This window comes from Artemia sp. Qi Xiang Cuo, chromosome 8 (genome assembly GCF_049724085.1).
Source record: "Artemia sp. Qi Xiang Cuo chromosome 8, ASM4972408v1, whole genome shotgun sequence".
NCBI lineage: Eukaryota > Metazoa > Arthropoda > Branchiopoda > Anostraca > Artemiidae > Artemia > Artemia sp. Qi Xiang Cuo.
Genome location: NC_142801.1, coordinates 22945759 through 22969706, shown reverse-complemented (window position 1 = coordinate 22969706; position 23948 = coordinate 22945759). Strand labels below are relative to the sequence as shown.

The 23948-nt window shown below is 34.2% G+C and overlaps 2 protein-coding genes across 3 annotated transcripts in view; one reads left to right on the top strand and one right to left on the bottom strand.

Moving 5' to 3' along the window:
• Positions 1-1075, bottom strand: part of LOC148949252 (syntaxin-5-like) — a 58639-nt gene extending 57564 nt beyond the window's left edge. Inside the window, exon 1 of the mRNA XM_089093301.1 lies at positions 941-1075. The gene's annotated coding sequence lies outside the window, so the exon portion shown is untranslated. The remainder of the gene's footprint in view (positions 1-940) is intronic.
• Positions 1076-1093: 18 nt separating this feature from the next.
• LOC148949251 (uncharacterized) overlaps positions 1094-23948 on the top strand; it is a 32532-nt gene continuing 9677 nt past the window's right edge. Inside the window, exons 1-3 of one of the 2 annotated variants that reach the window (XM_089093299.1) lie at positions 1094-1178; positions 17438-17619; positions 21068-22591. In XM_089093299.1, coding sequence (XP_088949425.1) covers positions 17449-17619; positions 21068-22591 — 1695 coding nt within the window. In that variant the 5' untranslated portion in view covers positions 1094-1178; positions 17438-17448. Of the gene's footprint in view, positions 1183-17437; positions 17620-21067; positions 22592-23948 lie in introns of both variants that reach the window. The other variant, XM_089093300.1, reaches the window with a different exon arrangement.

The window sequence follows — 23948 nt, the reverse complement described above, 5'->3', positions numbered from 1 at the left end:
TATATAGGGGGGGGGGGGGCTGAAATTCATTTCCAATAGAAATGATTACTATATTCATAATCAGCATAAAAAAAGGCATCAAGTGGTATATTCACTTTATGCCTAAGTCAATAATATGGTTTGGTAGAAATTTACCCATAGTTTAACCTGTAGACCCATCCCTGAAAGCTTCCTCTTCCTAACCCAACACATTTCCAAGATAGCCAAAAGTAGCTAAAGTAGAATTTTAACTGGTGCTTTTAAAAATGATACAAGTAGCCTAAATATTTTAGGATTTTTTGAAGTTGTTTTTAGAATTTTATGGTGTTTCTGGTACAGTTCTACAAAATCATATTATTGAGTTAGGACTGAAGTGAATACACAATTTGATGCCTTTTTTAATGCTGATTATTAATATAATAAGCATTTCTATCGGAAATTAACTTCAGCCCCCCCTTATAAATGTCAATTCAGGGTTAGGTGTAGCCATGGGCACCCATAAGCTGAATTCTAGGGGGGGCAAACTTTGTCTAATTGCTACTTTTAATGCTATATAATAAAAATCTCAGAACAAAAGTATAAAAATAAGGCAGCATCACTCAGCAAGGGGGGGGGGCAAGAGCCCCCTGCCCCCCATATGGGCGCCCATGGGTATAGCCTATATAGGGGGGGGGGGGCTGAAATTAATTTCCGATAGAGATGCTTATTATATTCGTAATCAGCATAAAAAAAGGCATCGAATGGTGTATTCACTTTAGTCCTATCTCAATAATATGATTTCGTAGAACTTTGCCGTGTTTCCTTCTCCACACCACCAAATGTACATTGAAATAGCCTACTTTATTGAACCAGTAGGTCAATTCAAATGTTACTAGCCTAGCCTACAATAGGCATTCCCATGGAACATTATTAAATATTTCTTGAAACTTAAACTGAATTTCATAATATCTTCATAACTTACAAGAAAATATATAGGAGATTTTTGTCTAAAACTCAGTAGGCAGATTCATTCTATAGAAGTAAGCAAAAATATATTCAAAATTTAATAGATAGCACTGAAAACAGCACGGTGAGCACTTAGAATGAAGAAATAAATTAAGTAAGAATGATTTCCTCCAGAGGAAACATGTCCAAAGTCTGATGATTGGTCACATTACTTAGAAATAATAGATTGAGCACAATTTCACGTCGTTGAGCTCGTAAGTGAGCATCCCTGAGTTCAAAAAGCTGATTGATATTGATTTCGTCATTTTTAGAGTTCTATAGGCTAAGGTATTTGGTTCTATTATAGTGTTTTGCCCCTGAGATGGAAACTAGGCTATAAAAATTCTGAAAACTTCTTTTAAAGATTTTGTTACTATATTCAAAAATCCATAACGGTAAATATCTACCAAATCATATTATTGACTTACATGTAAGGTGAATATAGGCTAGCACTCAATGCCTTTTTTTATGCTGATTACAAATATAATAATAATTTCTATTGGAAATGAATTTCAGCCCCCCTCTATATATGCCAATTCATGGTATATATTTGTACATTAGGGGGGGGGGGTAAAGTTTAAACTTACCTCCCATTTACATCAATCAATCAATCAATCAATTTATTGATACTAAAAACAAAACAATTAGGCTAGCCTACAAACTTAAAGTTTATACACACCCAAGAAGCTCAGCTTGTAAAGGGCCAACAAAACAAATAAAACACAATTATAAAGTACATAAAAAAACATACTTATAAAAAAAAATAATAAAAAAAAACAAAAAAAAAAAATGGATCAAGAAACATTTATGAAAATAAAAGAATGAACAGGAAACTTCACAAATAACTGAAAAAATATATATAAATGAAGAGGAGATTGGAAATTAGGATTAAATATTAAAAAAAAAAATATTTATATTTTTTCATTATATTGAATGAAAAAAAAAGACATATAAATTTGGATGGAATGCAAAAAAAAAAATAAAAAAAAGGGGGGGGAAATACTATACTAGAAATACCCAGTGAGAAACTGCCTTTGCAGAAAGAGATAGAGACATCAGGAGGGATGGAGTTCCATAGTAAAATAGATTGATAAACAGGAGACCTCTGACCTGCTGTTGATGATTGCTTAGGTAGAATGAACCTGCAATAAGAGCTACATAAAAAAGAAGAGTACCTACCTGAGCCTGACAGAAAGAAAAACTGCTGCAGATATGGTGGATGTGTACCTAGAAATGCAGAATGTGCTAAATAAAGGTAACTTTTACCCACAATACAATCCAGCAGAGCTATTCCAGTATCATTATAAAGATCAGAGGAAGGGTAAAAACGAGGTAGAAGAAAAGCAGCCTTCACTGCCCTATTTTGGGCTCTTTGAAGTGAGCAGAGAAGAGATTTATTAGTACTACCCCAGACAGAACAGCAATAAGAAAGGTAAGGAAAAATAAAAACATAATAAAGAGAAAGCATAACATCTGGGGGAAGAAATGAGTTAACCCTGTATAACATTGAAGATTGGCGGAGGACAAGGGAACAGGTATGAGTTATATGGGGTTTAAAAGAAAGAAAACAGTCAAGATACACATCAAGAAATTTCACTATAGTAGCTTGCAGGATAATATCATTCCCATAAGTCAGGATGGTTGGCTCCCTTGTGTATCTTATATGATAAGGGGTCCTGAAGTGTACAATGGCACTTTTTTGGCTGTTGAGAGTCATTTGACAAGCACCAATCATTTACTTTATCAAGAAGACTTTGAGCTAGGGAAGTGGCAGATGGCAGGTCTACTGCAGCAATGAAAAAGTTACTGTCATCAGCAAAAAGAATAGGGTGCACAAGGGGATGAAGACCATCAACAAGATCATTAATATAAATTAAAAGCAAAAGTGGTCCAAGCACAGAGCCTTGTGGGACACCTTTCAAAATAGGTAAGGAAGAGCAAGAAGTACCATTAACCAAAACATACTGAGATCTCCCTGAGAGGTAAGACCTAAACCATTCAGGAGGGACTCCATGCACTCCAAATGAAGATAATTTAGACAAAAGAACAGAGTGAACGACCATATCAAATGCCTTTGAAAAGTCAAGAAATAGACCCAAAAGACACAAGCCCTTGTCAAGGTTAACACGCACAAACTCTGTTGCATCTGAAAGTGCATGCAAGGTAGAAAACTGGGACAAAAGCCATACTGATGGTTAGTTATGAGAGAATTACCTGCAGTCATATTAGTACTAAATACAAATGAAGAGAGTCTACAATACACTACTTTGTCAACAACCTTAGAAATTACAGGAAGGAGAGAAATAGGTCTATAGTTTGAAATTAGAGATGAATCACCTTTTTTAAACAAAGGTACAACATTAGCAACCTTAAATAACTGAGGAAAAACACCAGAAGAAAGAGAGAGGTTAGTTATGTGTGAGATGGGGTTAGAAACAAACTGACCAATTTTTTTAAGAACATTACAGCTCAAACCAAAACCATCAACTGAACGGCTACTTTAGAGCTGAGAAATAATGTTAGAAATTTTGGTATCACTGCATGTAAAAAGGAAAAACGACTTTTCTGCTAAGGGAAAACTACTTACTCTGCTGTAGGGTGGATTAGGAACTGAAGGAAGTGAGGTGAAATACGAATTGAAGGTGCTTGCTGAAGAATTTTTGTCCACAAAAGATCCATCAGCTTTCCTGTAGCAACAAGGGGGGACTGTTTGAGTTTCTTGTGGGAAAGAGCTTCATTAACTACATTCCAAACCTTTCGCAAATTCCCCTTACACTCATCAATTTGATGTGAAAAATATAGCTTTTTGGCTGCATGTACTGAAGAAGTAGGCACATTTTTATAAAGTTTATACTTCAAAAGATCATCCTGTGTCTTACTTTTACATGCAGCCTTGAACAGAGATGCCTTCATATGTATAGCATTGATTAGACCTCTAAACATCCATGGAAATTTGGGTATAGAATTCCTTGGACTCTTTCTTAGAGGAAAATGCTTATTGAACAGAGCTCCCATACAACACAAAAATAAATTCGTTGCACAATCAACATCATTAGCTTCAAGAACACTACTACTACTACTACTAACAACTCATCGCAGCACCAAGCCGCCTGAGGCCAGCAGAGCTACGCACGCTCCTCCTCCACCCCAATCTATTCAAAGCCTCCCTTTTTACACCCGCCCACGAAGTTCCCATTTCCTTTAAATCTTTCTTTATGACGTCCTCCCAACCCAGACGGGGACGACCTGCTTTCCGTTTAGCCCTAGATGGTTGGCCGAAAAGAACAATCTTCGGCAGTCTGTCATCCTTCATCCGAACAACATGCCCTAACCACCTCAACCTTTCTTTCATTATAGACCTAGAAAGCGGTATTGAACCACATTTTTCGTATAGCCTATTGTTTGAAATACGGTCAGTCAGCCGGGTACCCAGAACAATCCTTAAGCAATGTCTCTGGAAAACATCTAGCAAATCTTCATCCGCTTTTCGGAGCGTCCATGCTTCAGAGCCATATTTGACCACTGTCATAACTGTAGCTTCTAAGATTCTAATCTTGGTTTGCAGACTTATCTTCCTATTCTACCATACTTTTTTTAACTGTGAAAAAACACCCTGAGCCTTGGCTATTCTATTTTTAACATCTTCACTGCTCCCACCATCTTTACTAATAATACTACCAAGGTAAGTGAAACTGCCCACCTGATCAATCTTTTCATTACCCAACGTCACCTTTTCATCTTCACTTATTCCTAGCCTTAGTGACTTGGTCTTCCTAACATTAATTTTCAAACCAATACTAGCACCCTGAACTCGCAAAGCCTCTAAAACTTCATTCATTTTGCTCACACTTTCATCTAGGATGCTTAAATCATCAGCATAATCCAAGTCCACGAGACTTTTTCCTCCCCATTTGATTCCGTGGTCTCCCATTGCCTTTCCTGTGCTCCTTAAAACAAAGTTCATCAAAATAATCCATATAAAGGGGGATAGAACACAACCCTGCTTAACTCCTGATTTAATACAAAACCAGCTGCTAACCCCATTTCATACCTTAACCGCAGCAGTGTTATTCTCGTACATAGCACTAATCACTTTAATGTATTTGTCTGGTATACCATACAAGGATAAAACCTTTACTAAAGCTCCTCTATCAACAGAATCGAACGCTTGCTCATAATCTATAAAACTGAGGACCAAAGGTGTTTGAAAACTTAGGTACTTCTCAATTATTAACCTAAGAGTGAAAATTTGGTCAACACATCCTCTACCTTTTCTAAAACCGCACTGCTCTTCTCTTAAAACTTTGTCTACGGCATCTCTCAGTCTAAAAAGTATCATATTACTAAGCAATTTGTTACCTACAGAGACCAGACTAATGCCTCGATAATTACCACACTCACTTTTATCACCTTTCTTATAAAGTGGCTTAATTAAGGTTTTCCTAAAATCATTAGGTACTTCCCCTTTTTCAAAAATCATATTCATAATCTCCAATAACTTATTTCTAACCTCAGAGCCACCATATTTAAGAAACTCATTTACTACCCTATCAGCACCTGGAGCCTTATTATTCTTTAATTCTTTTAGTACTGTTTCTAATTCCTCCTCACAAAACAAATCTTCCTTCACATCCAAGGTATCACAAACTTTTTCATTTTCCTCTATATTTTTTCCTGCAACTCTATCTCGTTTAAGCAAATTCTCAAAATGTTCGGCCCATCTTACTTTAGCTTTTGTCTTATCGCTAATTGCCACCCCATTCCTATCTTTAACTGGGACAAGTCCGGATTGACTACTACCTCTCAATTTGTTAACGTGCCAGTACAATATTTTACTATTATGCCGTCTAGCTGCATCTTCTAAATCCTCGGCAATTTTATCCATGGCCTCCACTTCACACCTCCTTAGTTCATATTTCAATGCTTTCTCCACTTTCTTTACATTTCTTTTGTTTTCATGTGATCTATCACTCAGATAATTCTTGTACAAGTCCTTTCTCCTTTCTATTAAACTTAAAGCTTTTTCACTAATGTTCTTAGCTGCAGTTCTAGCTTTCTTCCCTAATACACCTTCAGCAACTTCACAAATTATTTTTCTAAAATTATTCCAACCATCTTCCACATTATCAAATTTTAAACTCTCTAGTTTAGTATTCAACTGTTCCTGGAAAGTTTCTCTCAAATTCTCATCCTGGAGTCTACTAACATCATAACTTCCCGGGAGGTAATTACCCTTCCGATATTTCAGCTTTAAATTAACCCTTGACACTACTAGATGGTGATCTTTACTTTTAACATCAATAACAGCACTCCTATATACCCTAGTATTTTGTATTGATCCTGCTAGTCTTCGATTAACTATAACATAATCAATAAGGTTTGCTGTCTTACCATCACGTGAATACCATGTTAGCTTATGAGCCATTTTATGACCAAACACCGTATTGGTTATAACTAGATTGTTATACCTACAAAATTGCAAAAGTCTGTATCCATTACTGTTTTCTTTTCCTACACCAAATTTACCTAAGCTGGGATACCATCTATCCTTATTTCTACCAACCTGGGCATTAAAATCTCCCAGCAATAACATCATATTTCTGCCTGGGACTTTGTCTATTTGCTCCTGTAACTGTAAGTAGAATTCATCTGAGTCACTAGTATCTCCATCAGTCGGTTCTACAGGGGCGTATACTACTATAACTGATACCTTGAACTTTCTAGTCATAAAATGAGCAATTAGTATTCTATTATTAATACCTTCCCAGCCTAAACAAGACTTAGCAGACCACTTAACTAGAACTAGACCAATCATTACTCTGAAGACTATGTATTAAATTAGAAATTTCTTTATCTGTGGAAGTTCTAAAAAAAGACTCACCCTGCTCATCCATAGCAATCTCAGTTTGAGGCACAAAAAGTGAAATATAAATAGGGAAGTGATCAGAAAGATCAGTGAAAACAAGACCAGAAGTAAACTTCAAATTAGAAGAATGAGAAATAAAAATATTGTCTATTAAAGTGGCAGAATTTCTAGTAGGGTCAACACAAGAAGGAAAAAAAATTGAAGGAAGTAGACCAGCAGAAGAAAGCACATCAAAGAGATGGTCACATTCATCACTTGATCCAATATTTAACATATTACAATTAAAATCTCCCAAAAAACAAATAAGTTTTTTAGAGAAAGACCCCACACAAGAAAGTTGATCAAGCAAATCACAGAACAAATGTGTTGGAAAAGGAGGGGGCTTATAAAACAAACAAACAGTGTCACAAGCAAACTGGCTTTTCAGATCAATAACAAGAGAATAAACTGTCCTTCTATTATCAGAAACAAAATTTCCCCCCCCCCTTAATGTAGAAATATATACCCTGATTTGGCATATGTAGGGGGGGGGGTGAAATTCATTTCCGATAGAAATGATTATTATATTTGTAATCAGCATAAAAAAAGGCATCAAGTGGTATATTCACTATGTGTAAGTCAATAATATGATTTGGTAGATGTTTACCTCCATAACTGCAAGAGGGACAAGGTGAACATACTGCTTGATTCCATTTTGTATGCCCTTTCCAAATATAATAATCATTTTTGTCAGAAATGAATTTTACCCCCACCCCTAGGCTATATATACCAATTCAGGGTATATATTTGCAAATTTGGGGGGTTGGGGGTAAATTTTATTCCTGATGTAAATGAGTATTGTTTAAACTCCCCCCCCCCCCCAATGTGCAAATATATACCCTGAATTGGTATATATAGGGGGGTTACCTACATATGACAATATTTAAATTTTTTCTTTATAGGCTATCTGAGCAATAGAATATTGTCCTTTACTCTTATGTAGAATGCAGTATAAAGTCAAATAGAAGACAATATCATACTTTCTCCTTTTATATAGAATGATAGAAAGTCATATAGATGGCTTTAGGCCTATGCCTCATTCTTTTATAGAGCAAACATAAATAAAGTCATACAGATGACTTTTTGTACCTCATACTATTATAGAGTGAGCAAAAATAAACCCATACAGATGACTTTATATATCTCACTATTATAGATAAATGATGAATAAAGTCATACAGATGACTTTTTATACCTTACACTATTATAGAGCAGATATGAATAAAGTAATGCAGATGACATTTTATACCTTGTACTATTATGTAGCAAACATGAATAAAGTCCTACAGATAACTTTTTAAACTTCATACTTTTATGGATCAAACATGAATAAAGTCATACCAATGACTTTTTATACCTTGTATGTTTGTCATTATTTATTTCTATTCTAGAGAAAAGATAGAGCATTATATAAAGTCTTCTGTATGATTTTTTAAACATCAAATTATTATAGAGAAGTATCAATAATGTTATACAGAAGACTTTTTGGTTTTCTTATTTAGTAAATGATCCACTAAAATGTCATACAGAAGAAATTGTATTATCCCACTGATACATGAGAAAAAAGTCATATGTAATACTTTATTCATGTTTGCTCTATAATAGTATGAGGTATAAGAAGTCATCTGTAAGACTTAATTTTTGTTTGCTCTATAATAGTATGAGGTATAAAAAAATCACCTGTATGACTTTATTTATGTTTGCTCTATAATAACAGGAGCTATAAAAAGTCATCTATATGACTTTATTTAGGCTGCTCTATAAATAAAATTCTGTAGGCCTATGCTATAAAAAGCCATCTGTATGACTTTTTGTTGTTTTCTCTATGTAATAGCAGGAGGTATAAAAAGTCATCTGTATGACTTTATTTAAGTTTGCTCAATAAAAGAATGGCATAAAAAGTCATATGTAGGACTTTATTCATGTTTGCTCTATAATAGTATGAGGTATAAAAAGCCATCTGTATGACTTTATTTATATTTGCTCTATAATAACAAGAGGCATAAAAAGTCATCTGTATGACTTTATTCATAATGCTTTATAGTAGAATGATATATTAAAAATTCATCTGTATGACTTTATTTAGGCTGCTCTATAAATGACATCATGTAGGCTTAGGCTATAAAAAGCCATCTTTATGACTTTTTGTTGCTTTCTCTATGTAATAGCAGGAGGTATAAAAAGTCATCTCTATGACTTTATTTAATTTTCCTCTACAAAAGAAAGGCATAAAAAGTCATATGTAGGACCTAATTCATAATGCTTTATAGTAGAATGATATATTAAAAAGTTGTAACTGATATATATATATATATATATATATATATATATATATATATATATATATATATATATATATATATATATATATATATATATATATATATATATATATATATATATATATATATATATATATATATATATATATATATATATATATATATATATATATATTAATAAATAACATAACTGAAGGTATCACCAGCTGTGTCAAGCTCTTTGCAGATGACATATAGCTTTTCAGGCCAGTGGCAAAACAAGAAGATATAACCATCCTGCAGAGCAACATTAACAAGTTGAATAGCAATCTCGAGAGCCTAGGATTAAGCTTCAATGCTAAAAAGTGCAAGACATTATGGATTGGACCCAAGCCAAAAAACATCAATGACACTCTTACATTAGCAAGAACAAACACTATCTCAGTCATATCACACACTGATTGTGAAAGAGACTTGGAGATCTTTATAGACTGGTTGCTAAAATTCTGTCAATACACACATTTCATTTCAAATAAGGCAAGCAGGCTGGTTGGTCTAATCAGGTGGTCTTTCAGGCATTTAGACACTAAAATCTTCACCAGACTCTACAAAGCCCTTGTGCAACCATTGAGTATGGAAGCATAGTCTGGGGTCCCTCATACATTGGCAACACTATCAAAATTGAAAAAATGCAGAGATGTGCCACCAAACAACTCCCTGGACTAAAAATAATGTCAGATGAAGAGTGCCTGGAACAAATGAAGCTGCAAAGCCTAAACTATAGAAGAAAAAGAGGGGACCTGATCTAGATTTTCAAATTGAGAAAGGATCTAGATAGAACCAAGTTCAACAAATCCTTCTGTAGTCAGACTAATGTCTATACTAGGGGTCATTCTGCAAAAATCCAGAAACAAACAGCATCAACTAGACAGACATCTTCTTTCTGGTCAGTTGGAGCAGTTAAAGACTGGAACTTGTTATCCAAAGAAGTAGGGTTGGCAACAATTCCAAACAGCTTCAAAAACCATCATGGCAAGCATCTACAGAAAGAAGTGTTTATTTATAGTACATAACATAGAAAAGTGAAATGACTTTGTGCACTAGGTGCACTATGTTGAGCCAAGATTAGTGAGTGCCATAACAGGGATATGATATCCTAGTAAGAGGCACTGTTCCTTTAAGTTATTCTGTAAGTTTTGACTTTAATTAAGCTGCTCTATATATGAAATCATGTAGACCTAGGCTATAAAAAGCCATCTGTATGACTTTTTTGTTGTTTCCTCTATGTATCAGTGGGGTAATATAACTTCTTCTGCATGACATTTTAGTGAGTCATATATTAAATAGGAAAACCAAAAAGTCTTCTGTGTAACTTTATTCACACTTCTCTATAATAATTTAGCATTTAAAAAGCCCTACAGAAGACTTTACATCATTCTTGATGTTTAAATGAAATACAATATTGTCTTTTGTTTGACTTTACAGTACTTTCTATATAAGAGTCAATGACAATATTTGTTAATTAAGCTGCTCTATATATGGAATCATGTAGACCTAGGCTATAAAAAGCCATCTATATGACTTTTTGTTGTTTCCTCTATGTATCAGTGGGATAATATAACTTCTTCTGCATGACATTTTAGTGGGTCAAATATTAAATAAGAAAACCAAAAAGTCTTTTGTGTAACTTTATTCATACTTCTCTATAATAATTTGACATTTAAAAATCCCCTACAGAAGACTTTACATCATTCTCCATGTTTAAATGAAACACAATATTGTCTTTTGTTTGACTTTACAGTACATTCTATATAAGAGTCAATGACAATATTTGTTGCTTAGGGTATAAAGAACTACTGACTTTAATAGTCAAATGTTGCTCACCCTATAGGGGTGGGGGTAAAATTCATTTACAACAAAAATGATTATTATATTTGGAAAGAGCATAAAAAAAGGCTTTGAGTGGTATGTTTAGTTTATTCATAAGTCAATAATATGAACAACTAAAAATTTACCAAATCTAAAAATAAAAGTATATAATATAAGGCAGCACCATTCAGCCAGGGGGACTGGAGCCTCCCTCTGCCCCCCCCCCCCTCCCCCCATATGGGCACCCATGGATGGGTGCATAATTTACCAAAATATTATATGAAAGTGATTTTATATCTTCAGAATGGCAAATTGCTAAATCTATACTGGCTATTGGATTATGTTCAAAAGTACTTTATTGAAAATTTATTGTAGGCTAATTGGTATCAGTAGGCTAGTACATGACTAGGCCTACTTCTAAAGGAAGCATTATGAAATTCTGAGACCTAAGCCTACTGTAAAATATTGTGATAGGTTGTCAATAAATAGCTTGGCCTGAAGTTTACCATTTCTCACCTTTCAAATTAGTAGACCTAGACTAATTAATAGAACACATTGAGCATAGAAACATGATAGCCTAGAAAAAAGATCCCAGAAAATGATCAATTTCTACAAATCTCTCTGTGACATGACAACTAACCTAATAAGTGCTATTTTAGATCTGCATTGTTTCTAATTTTTATTCCTAAGTGGCACTGAAATTCCTGTCTTGAAAAATTTGGAACTATGAATCCAGAAAAGAGTGGTTAAGAAGTCTGTGATAAAAGCAATACTGAACAACATTTTTCTCCAATAATAACTTAAGTGTTTCTTTTTATTTATGTGTTTAGTTTTTTTCCTTGCTCCACTATTATCTTTTGTAGATGGTAGGTAATAAATTGCCTTAATTTTACCTTAAATTGCAGTAAATTTTAAGGGTTTCAGACTCTCTTTTGAGATTTTCTAAAATTAATTTTTGTAATTACAGGTTACTGTCTGGTTGAACATTATGAAAAGGTACTTATTTCTGAACTAGTGTCAACTGGGAAGTATTTGTCATTAGACTGTTTCCTAAAAACTCTGTTTTTAGTTTATTTTACTATTAGCTGTTACTTGTTCTCTAAAAGGTTTCAGCTGCTGTTGCAACCTTATGGCTTGTGTTCCATGCTAGTTCAAGCCTAGAACTTTGGTAGTAGCAATTAATTGCAGAGAGCATTTAAAATTTAGTTGTTAACATTACAATGAAATTCAAGACTTTATCCATTCTGTTTCTATTGTTAAACAGCTTCAGTCTAGAAATGCAGATGTAGATGTTGCTTTTGAGTTCATCCAAGAGGTTATAAGAGAAGCATGTGATAGGTTCACTCACATTATTAGGCTACATAAAAGAAGGTTCAAGAAAAAGAAGACAACTGGCAAAATTTGTACTTGATGCTATTAGTGATAAAGATAAACAATGAAGACAGTGCATGTTTAAAAAAAAAAAAAAAAAAAAAACAAAAAACAAAGACTTGTGATGTGCATATAAAAGGACTTGTAATCATGCCACTCAATCTCTATGCATTAACCAGGAATCACTCAAATCATCAATCATTACTAACATTTGAGGGTGTCCAAAGAAGCTTTGGAAGTATGTTAATAGAAACAAAACTTTTTTGATGACCTAGCTGCTAGTGAATTAATAAGCAATGATCAGAAAAAAGCTGAAGTGTTTAATCAAGTGTTTTCTTCAGTTTTTGTAAATCCAAATGACATTCATCCATGCAGTCCACCCCATTTTACAAAATTTGTTTCAGCAGACAAAGTGTCCTTTGATGACTCTGATATTTCTTCAGAGCAGGTTTAAAAAATTCTCCAAGATCTTTCTGTTAATAAAGCTCCAGATATAGATGGTATTTCTAATGCTTTTCTTAAGAAGACAGCCATGTGTTTAGCTGAACCTCTTGTGTTTTTGTTTAACCATTGTCTATTGAGTGGTAAACACCCCTTAGCACGGAAAAAAACAGTTGTAAAGCTACTCCATAAAGGAGGATCTAAGTCCCAATTTGGAAATTATTGGCCAATTTCAAACACCTCAATTTTTTCGAAAGTTCTTGAAAAGATTATTGTATATCGGATACAGGATTACTTCAAGCAAAATAAATTATGACATCTGTCACAACAGGGTTTCAGAAATAACAGGTCATGCAATATGCAGTTGCTAGAAGTTGTAAAAGATTTCCAAAATATGGCTGATTTCAGTTTGATTGCTTGTACATTGACTTATCATTTGACAAAGTTTCAGTTAGTTTGTTGCTTGAAAAAGGTGAAAAGTATAAGCTAGGCAGTAGAACTTTAGCATGGATTACAGATTACTTATCAGGCTGTTCCCAGCAAGTTATAGTTGGTAGTGCACTTTCAAGTGAGAGCCTGGATTTGTGTCGTGTGCCACAAGGCAGTTTGGGCCCAGTGTTATTTTGTGTGTTTGTCAATGATTTGCCTGAAGTATTTTGTCACCTCACTTTCAAACTGTTTGCAGATGATGTAAAACTGTATAAAAGTGTTACCTCCCTGGTAGACATTGCCCTTATTCAAGAGGATCTGAATGCCCTAAATGATTGGTGTAAATTGAACTCCATGTTTGTAAACCACCAAAAATGTTTTGTACTTCATTACTTTTTCAAAAAGCTCAACTTATCATTATTTTCTTAGTGATACACCTCTTTCATCTGCAGATTCAGTAAGGGATATAGGTATTCACTTGATAACCAGTTGAAGTTTCACAAGCACGTGTCAACAATTTTGCTAAATGCTAATTACAGTCTGCTTTGAATTAAGAGAAGTTTCAGGAAATTTAACCTTCACGCTTTTATGACACTATACAAAAAAAATAGTATGCCCAATGGTAGAATATTGTTCCTCTGTGTGTTATCCAACATGGAAATGTGACTTGCAGCAAATTGATAAGGTTCAATATTGGGCATCAAAATTTGTGCCATATTTGAGTCATTTCCTTTATCAGCAGTGACTGCAATGTTTGGGACTTTCTTCTTTGGAGTTTTGACAGGTTTGGATTGACCTGATCAATACATTCTGTTTTATAAAAGGTGTTGATAATGTGGACTGGGCTGATTTCTTCAAACTTAGTCATTACTCAGCCACTTGACAAAACTTGTATAAATTGTTTTGGCCATGAGTGCACAAGAAAATAGGCCAATGTGGCTTTATTTACCAAGCAACAAAACTTGGGAATAGCTTACCTGATACAATAGTTTCTGTGCAAACATTTAAGAGTGTTCTTGTGGAAACTGAGTTCTATGGAAAACACTTTCTGTAATATAGTTGTTGTATAGTTATTTTTTACTGATGAATATTTTTTGTTTTTGTTTTGTGTTTTGCAGTGTTGGTGTTTTAGCTGTCATTTCTTGTGTTTGTATTGCAGCAAGCCTATGGCTTTCTCCTTTATTGAATAAAATAATAATAATAATATAAAACCCTTGTTAGATCACATCTTGACCTTAGCTACCAGCCAAAAGCAAGATGCACTTGTCTTGCCTGTCCCAGTTATCAGTTGAATATTAAGCTTCTTGAGAATGTTCAGATACAACATGATAAACATATAAAAAACATCAATGATTTCATATCAGGAGTGCCACAAGATCCTCAGACTAGTACACAGATTTAGATACAAGGCATGTTTTTTAAGTAAGTACTGTTTTGCAATTCTGCTGCCACAGTGCACGCTTGTTACCTACATCTCTTGTCTATGCACTGATGCCACTACAGTCTTATTCTTCATTATATACATTGTTTATTGGGTGTTTAAGATGCCTCCAACAATCTTGGGTCCTGCTGATTATGAAGTACGGGCTGTTATACAATTTCTTAGTGCTAAAGGCATAAAGCCAATCAATGTTCATTGTGAGATCTGTGAAGTTTACAGACAAAACATTATGAGTGATAGAATGGTAAGGAAATGGGTGAGAGCATTTAAAGATGGCCGCAAAAATGTGCATGATGAAGAATGGAGTGGGCGTCCTTTGCTCTTTAATGCAGATTTGGTGCAGAAAGTGGAAGAAAAGGTGAGAGAAAACAGACGCTTTACAATTTCATCAATGTGCAACTGGTTTCCTCAATATTCTTGTAGTGTTTTGTATCACATTGTGACTGAGAACTTGAATTACTGGAAATTGTGTTCATGTTGGGTTCTAAAAATGTTGATGGATTTGCAAAAAATCCTGTGTTTAGACAGTGCATTGACTTTCCTTGAGTGGTACCACAATGAAGGTGAAGATTTTTTAGACCAAATTGTTACTGGTGACAAAACATGGGTGGCCTATGTTAACAAGTCAGGCGGCAGAATTTTATGAGGAGGGTATTCAAAAACTGGTGCCATGTTATGACAGGTGCCTCAATATTCACGGAAATTATATAGAAAAGTAGATTAAGGTACAGGCTTTCATGTAAAAATAAAATTGTTGTGATATCTTTGCATGTCTTTTTTTAATTCCAAAACGGTACTTCCTTAAAAAACATGCCTTGTACAATGCTATAATGCTGGCTTATAAACTAGTTAAAGAAAAGTCACTATATTAAACAGTAGGCCACTCAGATAATACCAAAGTTGAACTCTAACTAGTTCCAGTTAGGTTTACTTCTCAAGAAGAGTGGTTCCATCCTGGAAATAGCTCAGACAATTGCTCTGCTGAGCTCTCTCAGCAGAGTTATTTAATCATCTTTTTTTTTCATCTTTATGAGTCATTATTTTTTCATCTTTTAGCTCTATGTCTTATCAGAGTCAGACAGGTGCAGCTGAGATAATTTACCAGTTGCTGGAATACATTTTGCTAGTTGTAGATTGAATGCCAGGTGTTATGCTTAACATCTTTATCTGTAAATGGGAAAGTGCTCAGCAAAGAGGCTTTCTAAAAACGGGTTTTAGTGGTTTGTGGTTGCTGATATCATGCAATAGTATAAATTACTAATGGAAATGCTTACAAGCAAATGTGACTCCAAGCATCTCATTCTCTATTTGAGATTAGTACCAAATACCATTCGTTTATTTGATACTGTTTTCCTTCTAAATACTGTCTGTTTTTCTATTTGAGATAACATAATGCTAACTGGTTTCAATCTGTACTCAGTTTAACCCTCATTTCTTAGACTCTTTGTAAGACATGCTCCTGTTCAGTAGACTCTTTGTAATGTTTTTTGTTATTTTCCTGTTGATGCTGTGTTGCTGTATTCACTTCCAATGTTTACCCACTGCTGATACTAATAAAAACAGTCCTGAAGCTGTAAGGCTAGCAGTATCCATTTTGTCTATCTACTTCAAAGAATTGTTTTACTCCCTTCAATTTTGGAGCTACTCACTCAAATGACACAATGATATAATTTCTTCTTTTTTTTCTATTCACATAGCTTAAAAATACTTGGTATTCCTTTATTTGCTTCTTAATATGCATAAAAATAGCCCACTCAGTTTTTTTCTACCTTTTCTGTGGTACCCAGCTGTTTTAATTGTTCAAGTTCTTTCTTTAAGTTTTGGCGTGATAGCAAATGATACTAGTTTAGGTGGCTGCTCTGTATGAATGACTTGTCTTTAGTATGTACGTAGTAGACCCCTGGAACCATACAAATCCCTTCAGCATCATCTTCATATGCAGGTGTTGCAGGTATACAGGTGGTCTCACATCAGGTGTTGTTTTAAGCTGTGTGCTAACTGATAGAGCTTATCCTTTTCGCCAAGTCTTAGGTGTTGGAAGGCCTACAGGTTTTGGTGAAAGCTTCTTGTATTCACTCATTATATTTACTTCTGTCCAAATAGTTATCATAGAATAGAGTAAATTCACCATAACCTTGGAAGAAAATTTAAAAGAATGGCTTAAAAGATTCAGAATTAGCAATTGTTTAAAGCTTTGCTGAGAAGACCATATATATCTTATATATATATATATATATATATATATATATATATATATATATATATATATATATATATATATATATATATATATATATATATATATATATATATATATATATATATATATATATATATATATATATATATATATATATATATATATATATATATATATATATATATATATATTGTAATGAGTCTTGTTTTGGATGCACTTGCTACTTTGTTATTATCCAGTGAATGACCTGTCCTAAATTACTATCTTTTGTTTTTTAAAATAAGAAGCAGAGAATTTGTTTCTTTGCAGGAAGATCAAATTCTTCTGAAATTGCTTTTTTTCAACAAAAATTTTTGACTTCCAGGTATATTTACTGCTTCTGAAACTTCATGAGAAATATTATGTTTGTTTAGATACATGTATATATGGGCAATAATTTAGAATTTTTTCATGAGCATCAGACATCACTTTTGAGATGACTTAATTTGTTTGATCTTTGTAGTCTCTTTGAATTTATTTGTTAATAGCCTTAATTTAAACCTTTATTAATTTAACAGGAATAGAAACAATGGATCAAATGAGAGCTCAGCTGCTACTGGAACTTAAGCAGTCTCAAGAGAAGAAAAGTTCAATTTTGTGTAGACATGATTACTATCAGGAATCAGTTCCCAGTAGTAGTATTTCTTCTGTTCCAACATCAGCTGAGGACCAAGCAGTTTTGGAAGTTAAATGCTCAAAGGTAAGTAACAAATAGCAGACAAATGCTTACATTAGGGGTACAAGAGATTTGATCCATTGGTCATCCATAGATGGCTAATCTGTAGATATGGCTAGGTCACCTTGTTATCTGGATAACTTGAATTAAAATCATTGAAATATTGTATTTTCATACAAAATAAATTCAATGGATCTGTACAAGCTGGAATATTGACTCAAATTGTATTTTAAGAATATTTGGAGCTGATTTTGATGCTGGTGGCTTTTTAAAATCAAACATGATGTAATTTGCTGTTGTTGTTTTTTTGTATTTTTTTTTTATCAAGTTAGACAGAAAAAAGTCATGCTCCCAGTTTCAACTGGGAGCATGATATACAATCTGATATACATTGATTTTCATAAAAAATCACTTCTCTTTCTTTTTCTTAAAATAAAAGTCTTGTCCCCAAATATAAACCACCAAAGATAGCTACTTGGGTCCCATAGCTATGAGTATTTGCAAGGATTTACTCCTTCTTTTTTGAAAGCCAATAATTTTTTGAATACAGTGATATTTTATATACAGAACATGGGCTCAAGCCCTAGTGTATTAAACCTTCTAAATTTTTATTTAAAAAATACGTCTTTTGTCTTCTCTCTCTGCCTATTATCTTGGATTTTGAAGCCAATTTTATCACTTAAGTTTCAAACAATAGAATTGTGATTTTCTTTTCAATTTTCAACTGTTTTTGGCTAAATCTTAAAGCGTTTCGTTGGTTTTGACAGTTTTCAATAAATTTTTTTTTTTACTTATTGAGTGAATTTTTTTTTTTTTAGTTTTGAAGTGTGTTAAACTATTTGCACTATATTTTTGTTAAATAACGTTTTCAATTATTCTTGCATGCAATTTAGGGTTTGGTTTTGGGAGCATACCCCCTAATTAGTGTTGTAAAATTACCATAAAAGAAACGTTTGGTAAGTAAAATTGGTAATAAAAGGTAAAATAAGGTACTCCCTAGGAAATACAGGGTTAAATTGGTGTTTTAAAGTTGCCCTGTAACTACGAGACCAGTTGAGCATTTCTTTTTAAGCATCACTTTCAGCTTTTAATTAAATTTTTTAATGATTCTGATTTTCCTGGGCTTAAAAAAGTAATGCCCCTTCATCTATAGTTTCATCAATTTAATTAATTGTTTAGTTTATCCCTTTGGTAATCTTGTAATTTAAATAGCTGTATTCAGCCACATTCCTCATATCATATACATGTTATTTTTCGTTTATGTGTAATAGTACCGAATACAATTAAAAAAGATGTTTGTAAAACTTTGATGACTTTTATGAACTAACCACTGGATCATAAAATTAGAACATACAGTCACTTTCACAGTAATTAAGACTGTCTTCAGGAGGATTTGCTTGCAAATATAGCTCATCTCCTTCAGACTTAGATTCTGATTCAGGTTACCATGCCTGTTCCGAAGCCCCCACCTCCTAAACGAAAGTCCTGGATACGGCCCTGTGGATTATATATCATTTTCTACCTCCACCCTCCCATCATCTCTCCCTTAGAGCTAATTCTGTATTTATCTGAAGGTTCTTTCAAAACAACTGCTGAAACACAAGGTCTGTTAAACTAGAATTTCTTTTAGACAATGTAGTCAGTAACAACTCATTCAGTAGCACTTGCAAAGCAGGATAAATCTTAGGAAACGGCTCTGGGACTTTGATTTTCAATTGACTGATCCCCTTCCAAAGCTTATTCGACCACCCCTTCTGCATGAAGTCTCTCTGAAAAAAAAAAAATGAACAAATATTAATACGTTGAACCCTGATGGGTCTTTACTATAGGTAATGCAATACAATTGCCCCTGACTTAAAGAGGAGAGTAGAAATTTCATTTTCCCTTCTAATGAAAATTCTGGAATTATCCAAGGGTAAAATGGGGGGGGGGGATTTCCGGGGGGAGTAAACTCCGGCTCCTGGGAAAAAGACGGCATGAATACAAGATTTCTCTGAAATGTGAAATTTATAATGAAAATGAGGATATTGATTCTGCTTTGGCCCTCCACATTGTTGAAAATTCAGACCATGTAGTTCTTTTTGATGAGCCAAGTTTAATATTTGAAGCAAATGGTTTCCCATATTCTTTTAGGATGGCAATTGAACAAAAATCCATCGATAGAAACCTTGCTTTAAATAGAGATACTGGAGATATTCCTACAAACCCAATTTACAATAACTTAAAATGAAAGGATTCAAGTAACAATTTTCTTCAGTTTAAATTAAGAACATCTGATCACACTTTTAATGAAAATTAGTTCGGTAGACAAGCTAAGTCAATCACTAAGCAGAGAGTTCATGCCTAATCTAATTGGTGAATAGTCTTTCATTTGTTCTGTCTTGGTTTTTTGGTTTGTTTGATTCTGTCTTTCTTCTGCTCAGTTAGAGTTAATTCAAAAGATAAGTTTTCCTTCATTTTATGAGCACTGAAGATGGCTGGGTGGAAGTCCCTTACAAAATGGCTGCCTCTATCATTTTTGCTTCTTTTTTGTCTGGTGGCTGACATTACCCTCATTTTTCTCAGCTATTTGATTTGTTTTATTTTTTTATTTTTTTCGTATGTCAATCCTGCTTCTAGCCCTTTTTGTCTATAACGGTTCACAGACCAATTGTAATTTTATTTCATCTAATATTTTACCATCTAAAAATTAAAATTGCCTGTACTATAACAGACTTTATTGTTCTGATAACAAGAGACCTAAGTCAGGTCAGACAAACCGCCTTTTAAACCAGGGAGCACATAGCTGTAGGCTACACGAAACAAAATCATATTTAATCTTTTTTCTGCCAGCCTCTTCACGCTTTTGTGCTCTGAAAATTGCAAGGCGTCGTAAAATATGTAAAATACCGGTAAAATACGTAGAACACTGGCAAAATAGGTAAAATAAGTAAATTACTTAAAATGCATAAATTGAAAGAAATTACAAAAACAGAAAATCAACTTTGTTAAGTTTCTGTGATACATTTCATTTTTGCATCCAATTTCATTACCTTTTTCTTGAAGACAGGCTAGGGGTCCTCAAATCTTCGAACTTTTACAAATAAATTATAAACGAAAAATCAAATTATTTAGGTTTCTATGATATATTTCATTCTTGCATTTAATGTTATTGCCTTCATCTTGAAGACAGGCTAGGGGTCTTCAAGTTTCCAAACTTTTATGAAGAAATTACAAAAACGAAAAATCAGCTTTTTTAGGTTTCTGTGATATATTTCATTTTTCCATTCAACATTATTGCCTTCTTCTAAAAGGCAGGTTAGGTGTCTTCAAGGTTTTTAACTTTTACAAAAAAATTACAAAACGGAAAATCAACATTATTAGATTTCAAGTGAAATATTTACTTTTTCATTCAGTGTTGTTGTCTTCTTCTTGAAGACACTGGCTGAACAAAAAACTTTTGAAACACTGAAAGACAAAATTTCTTTTCCAGGCTAGTCACCCTAATTTGGAGCAAGATGGTAGAAAATCGTCAAGCATATTCTCAACTAAAAACTCAAGTAAGAATCCAGATCTGAATATTGAAGAAACGTTAGCAGTACCTAAAAAGGAATTGAAAAAAGATGAAGTCCAACAGTCCTCAAATTGGAAATGTACCCCTGGGAAATCGCTTAAAAAACAGAAGCACACTAAAAAACGACCAAGCCAGCAAAATATGGAGGCACAGCATTTTGTTGATTTATTTGACCAGCAGCTGGCTGCTGATTTAGCCACTGAATTAGGAATAATACCTGAAGATAATCAGATCATGAAAAACAGTCACACTCCTGAGATTAAATCTACCCATAAAGGGATTTCAATTAAACCTGAGAATAAGCTTTTGAAACCTGATGTAGCTTTAAAGGGAGATAAGCCTAAAGAGCACAATCAAAAACAGAAATTAACAGGTGACAATGGCAAAAAGCGCCACATAGCTTTAGTGGATATGTTTGGCAGCACTGGAACTGATATAAAGAAGAAAAAAGACAAATTGGTTAAGAACCACCCAGAAAAGAAAGACATTTTGCTTCAAAAGCAAAAGGTTGGTCAGAAAACCAAAGATCATTCAAATTTGAACACAACCCACAAAAAGACACCCTCTGATGTGGCTATTGAGAATCAAATTAGGATTCTTTCGAAAAGTAGCTCTAAGAAGATCAGCACTCCTAAAACAGGAGAATCAACAATGAAACAAACAGACAATAATAGTGGAAAACTGGGAGTTGATAGACATGGTAGTAAAAGTGAAGTTCCTCGTCCAACACCTTCCTTAGAAGCACAGAAAAGAACAAGCATTCCAGACAGTAGTTTGATAAGAACTGAAGGGAATCTTCCACCAGTTTTACTGCCAGAAACAGTTATGGAAGAAAAAGAAGATTCTACTGTTTTAAGCAAAAGCAGAACTAACACTTCCGGTAGTTTATCCTCTAAAACTGAAGATGAAAGACATATCACAGTATCACCAAGGCTTAGTAAGAGCAGCCAATCTAGTGAACTGAGAAGTAGCAAAAAGCGTGGAAGACCTTCAAAACAATCACAGCAGATGTTATCTGTTTCTAAGAACTTGTTTTTTGAAAATTTGGAGGGAATTAGTACAGTTGTTGAAACCTGTGGTATGCCTTCTTTGTCCATTGTGAATAGTCAAACTGATTTTGTGGATGAGCAGTGTACTGATTTACCATCTCTAATTCCTATTAAAGCAATTGAGCCTTCCATATCAAAGAGCAATAGAAAGCATGAAAAATCCCCAAAACAGATGCTAAGTAATTCTGCTGCCACTGAAAGTACGTCCCAAGAAAGCTTGAAAGGTAGTGCAATAGCTGTTGCACCTGCAGGTTGTAACTCTAACTCTGGTGGGGGTACTCCTGTTGAAACATCAGGGGTAAATGCAAAGAGTATAAGTGAGAAAAGTCTTAGAGTGCAGACACATGAGAGGGAAGTGACTCCATTGCATCGAAGGGCCCTAAAAAGACAAAAGGTAATTGTAACTCAAAAATATCTAAAGATTCTCTTTCCAAGGGATATGGGCTGTTGAGGATCAGAAAAGTTGTAACTTCCATAATTGTCCTTGGGGGGATCTTCAATAATAATGATTTATTTTTTAACTACATTGTAAATGAAAATGATACATGTGGAGTAAAACAAGGAAAAGGAGTGAATACAGTAGACTACAATTATACAACATTGAAATGAACAAAATCATAGGCAGCGCAATTGCGCTGCCGAAGTTAAGAACAATGTTGACACAATGTATTATTTATTTTTTATTTATTTTTTCATACCCGGCACTTTGTATTGAAGGAGTTGTCATAGAAACTTCGAAAAGGGCTCATACGATTGGAAATTGGAGTGGCTAGTGCCCTTTTTAATAGTCGAAAGTGATTGGAGGGCAACTAGCCCCCCCCCCCCCCCCCGACGCCCATCATTCCCTCAAACACATCCAATCAAAATTTTGAGATAGCCATTTTGTTCAGCATAGTTGATTTCCAGATAGAAAATATGTTTTTAAGGAGGACACTCCCCCACGACCCTCAGGGCAAGGGTTTTAAGTTATGCCATGAGGGCATATAAGAACGATGTTGGCACAATGTATTATTTATTATTTTCTTTCTTTAGAGCAGGGCCCTTCGTATCGAAGGAGTTGTCGTAGAAACTTTGAATGGGGCTCGTTCAACTGAAAATTGAAATGGCTAATGACTTATTTAATAGTTAAAAGTGATTGAAAGATGACTGTCACCTCATCCACACCCACCATTTCCCGAAAAAAGTCCAATCAAAATTTTGAGATGAAGGTTTTGATTAACGGAGTTGATTTCCATCGAGAAAATATGTTTTTGAGGAGGACACTCCGCCACAGCCTTCAGGGCAAGGGTTGTAAGTTATGCCCTGGGGGCATATAAGGTTTATATAGAAGGCGTTGTCGTAAAAACTTCAAAAAAGGCTCATCCGATTTGAAATTCAAAGGGCTAGTGCCCTTTTTAATAGTCGAAAGTGATTGGAGGGCAACTAACCCCCCTCTCATGCCCACCTTTTCCCCGAAACACATCCAATCAAAATTTTGAGATAGCCATTTTATTTAACGTAGTTTTAAGTTCTGAAAATTAGGTCTTTGAGGATGACAACCCCCCAACAGCCCTAAGGGCATGGGTTGTAAGTTATGCCCTGAGAGCATAAAAAGTTTTTATGGAACGTGTTGTTGTAGAAACTTCAAAAAGAGCTCATTCGATTGGAAATTGAAATGGCCAGTGCCCTTTTTAATTGTCAAAAGTAATTGGAAGGAAACTAACACCCCTTCCACACCCACCATTTCCCCCAAACATCCAATCAAAATTTTG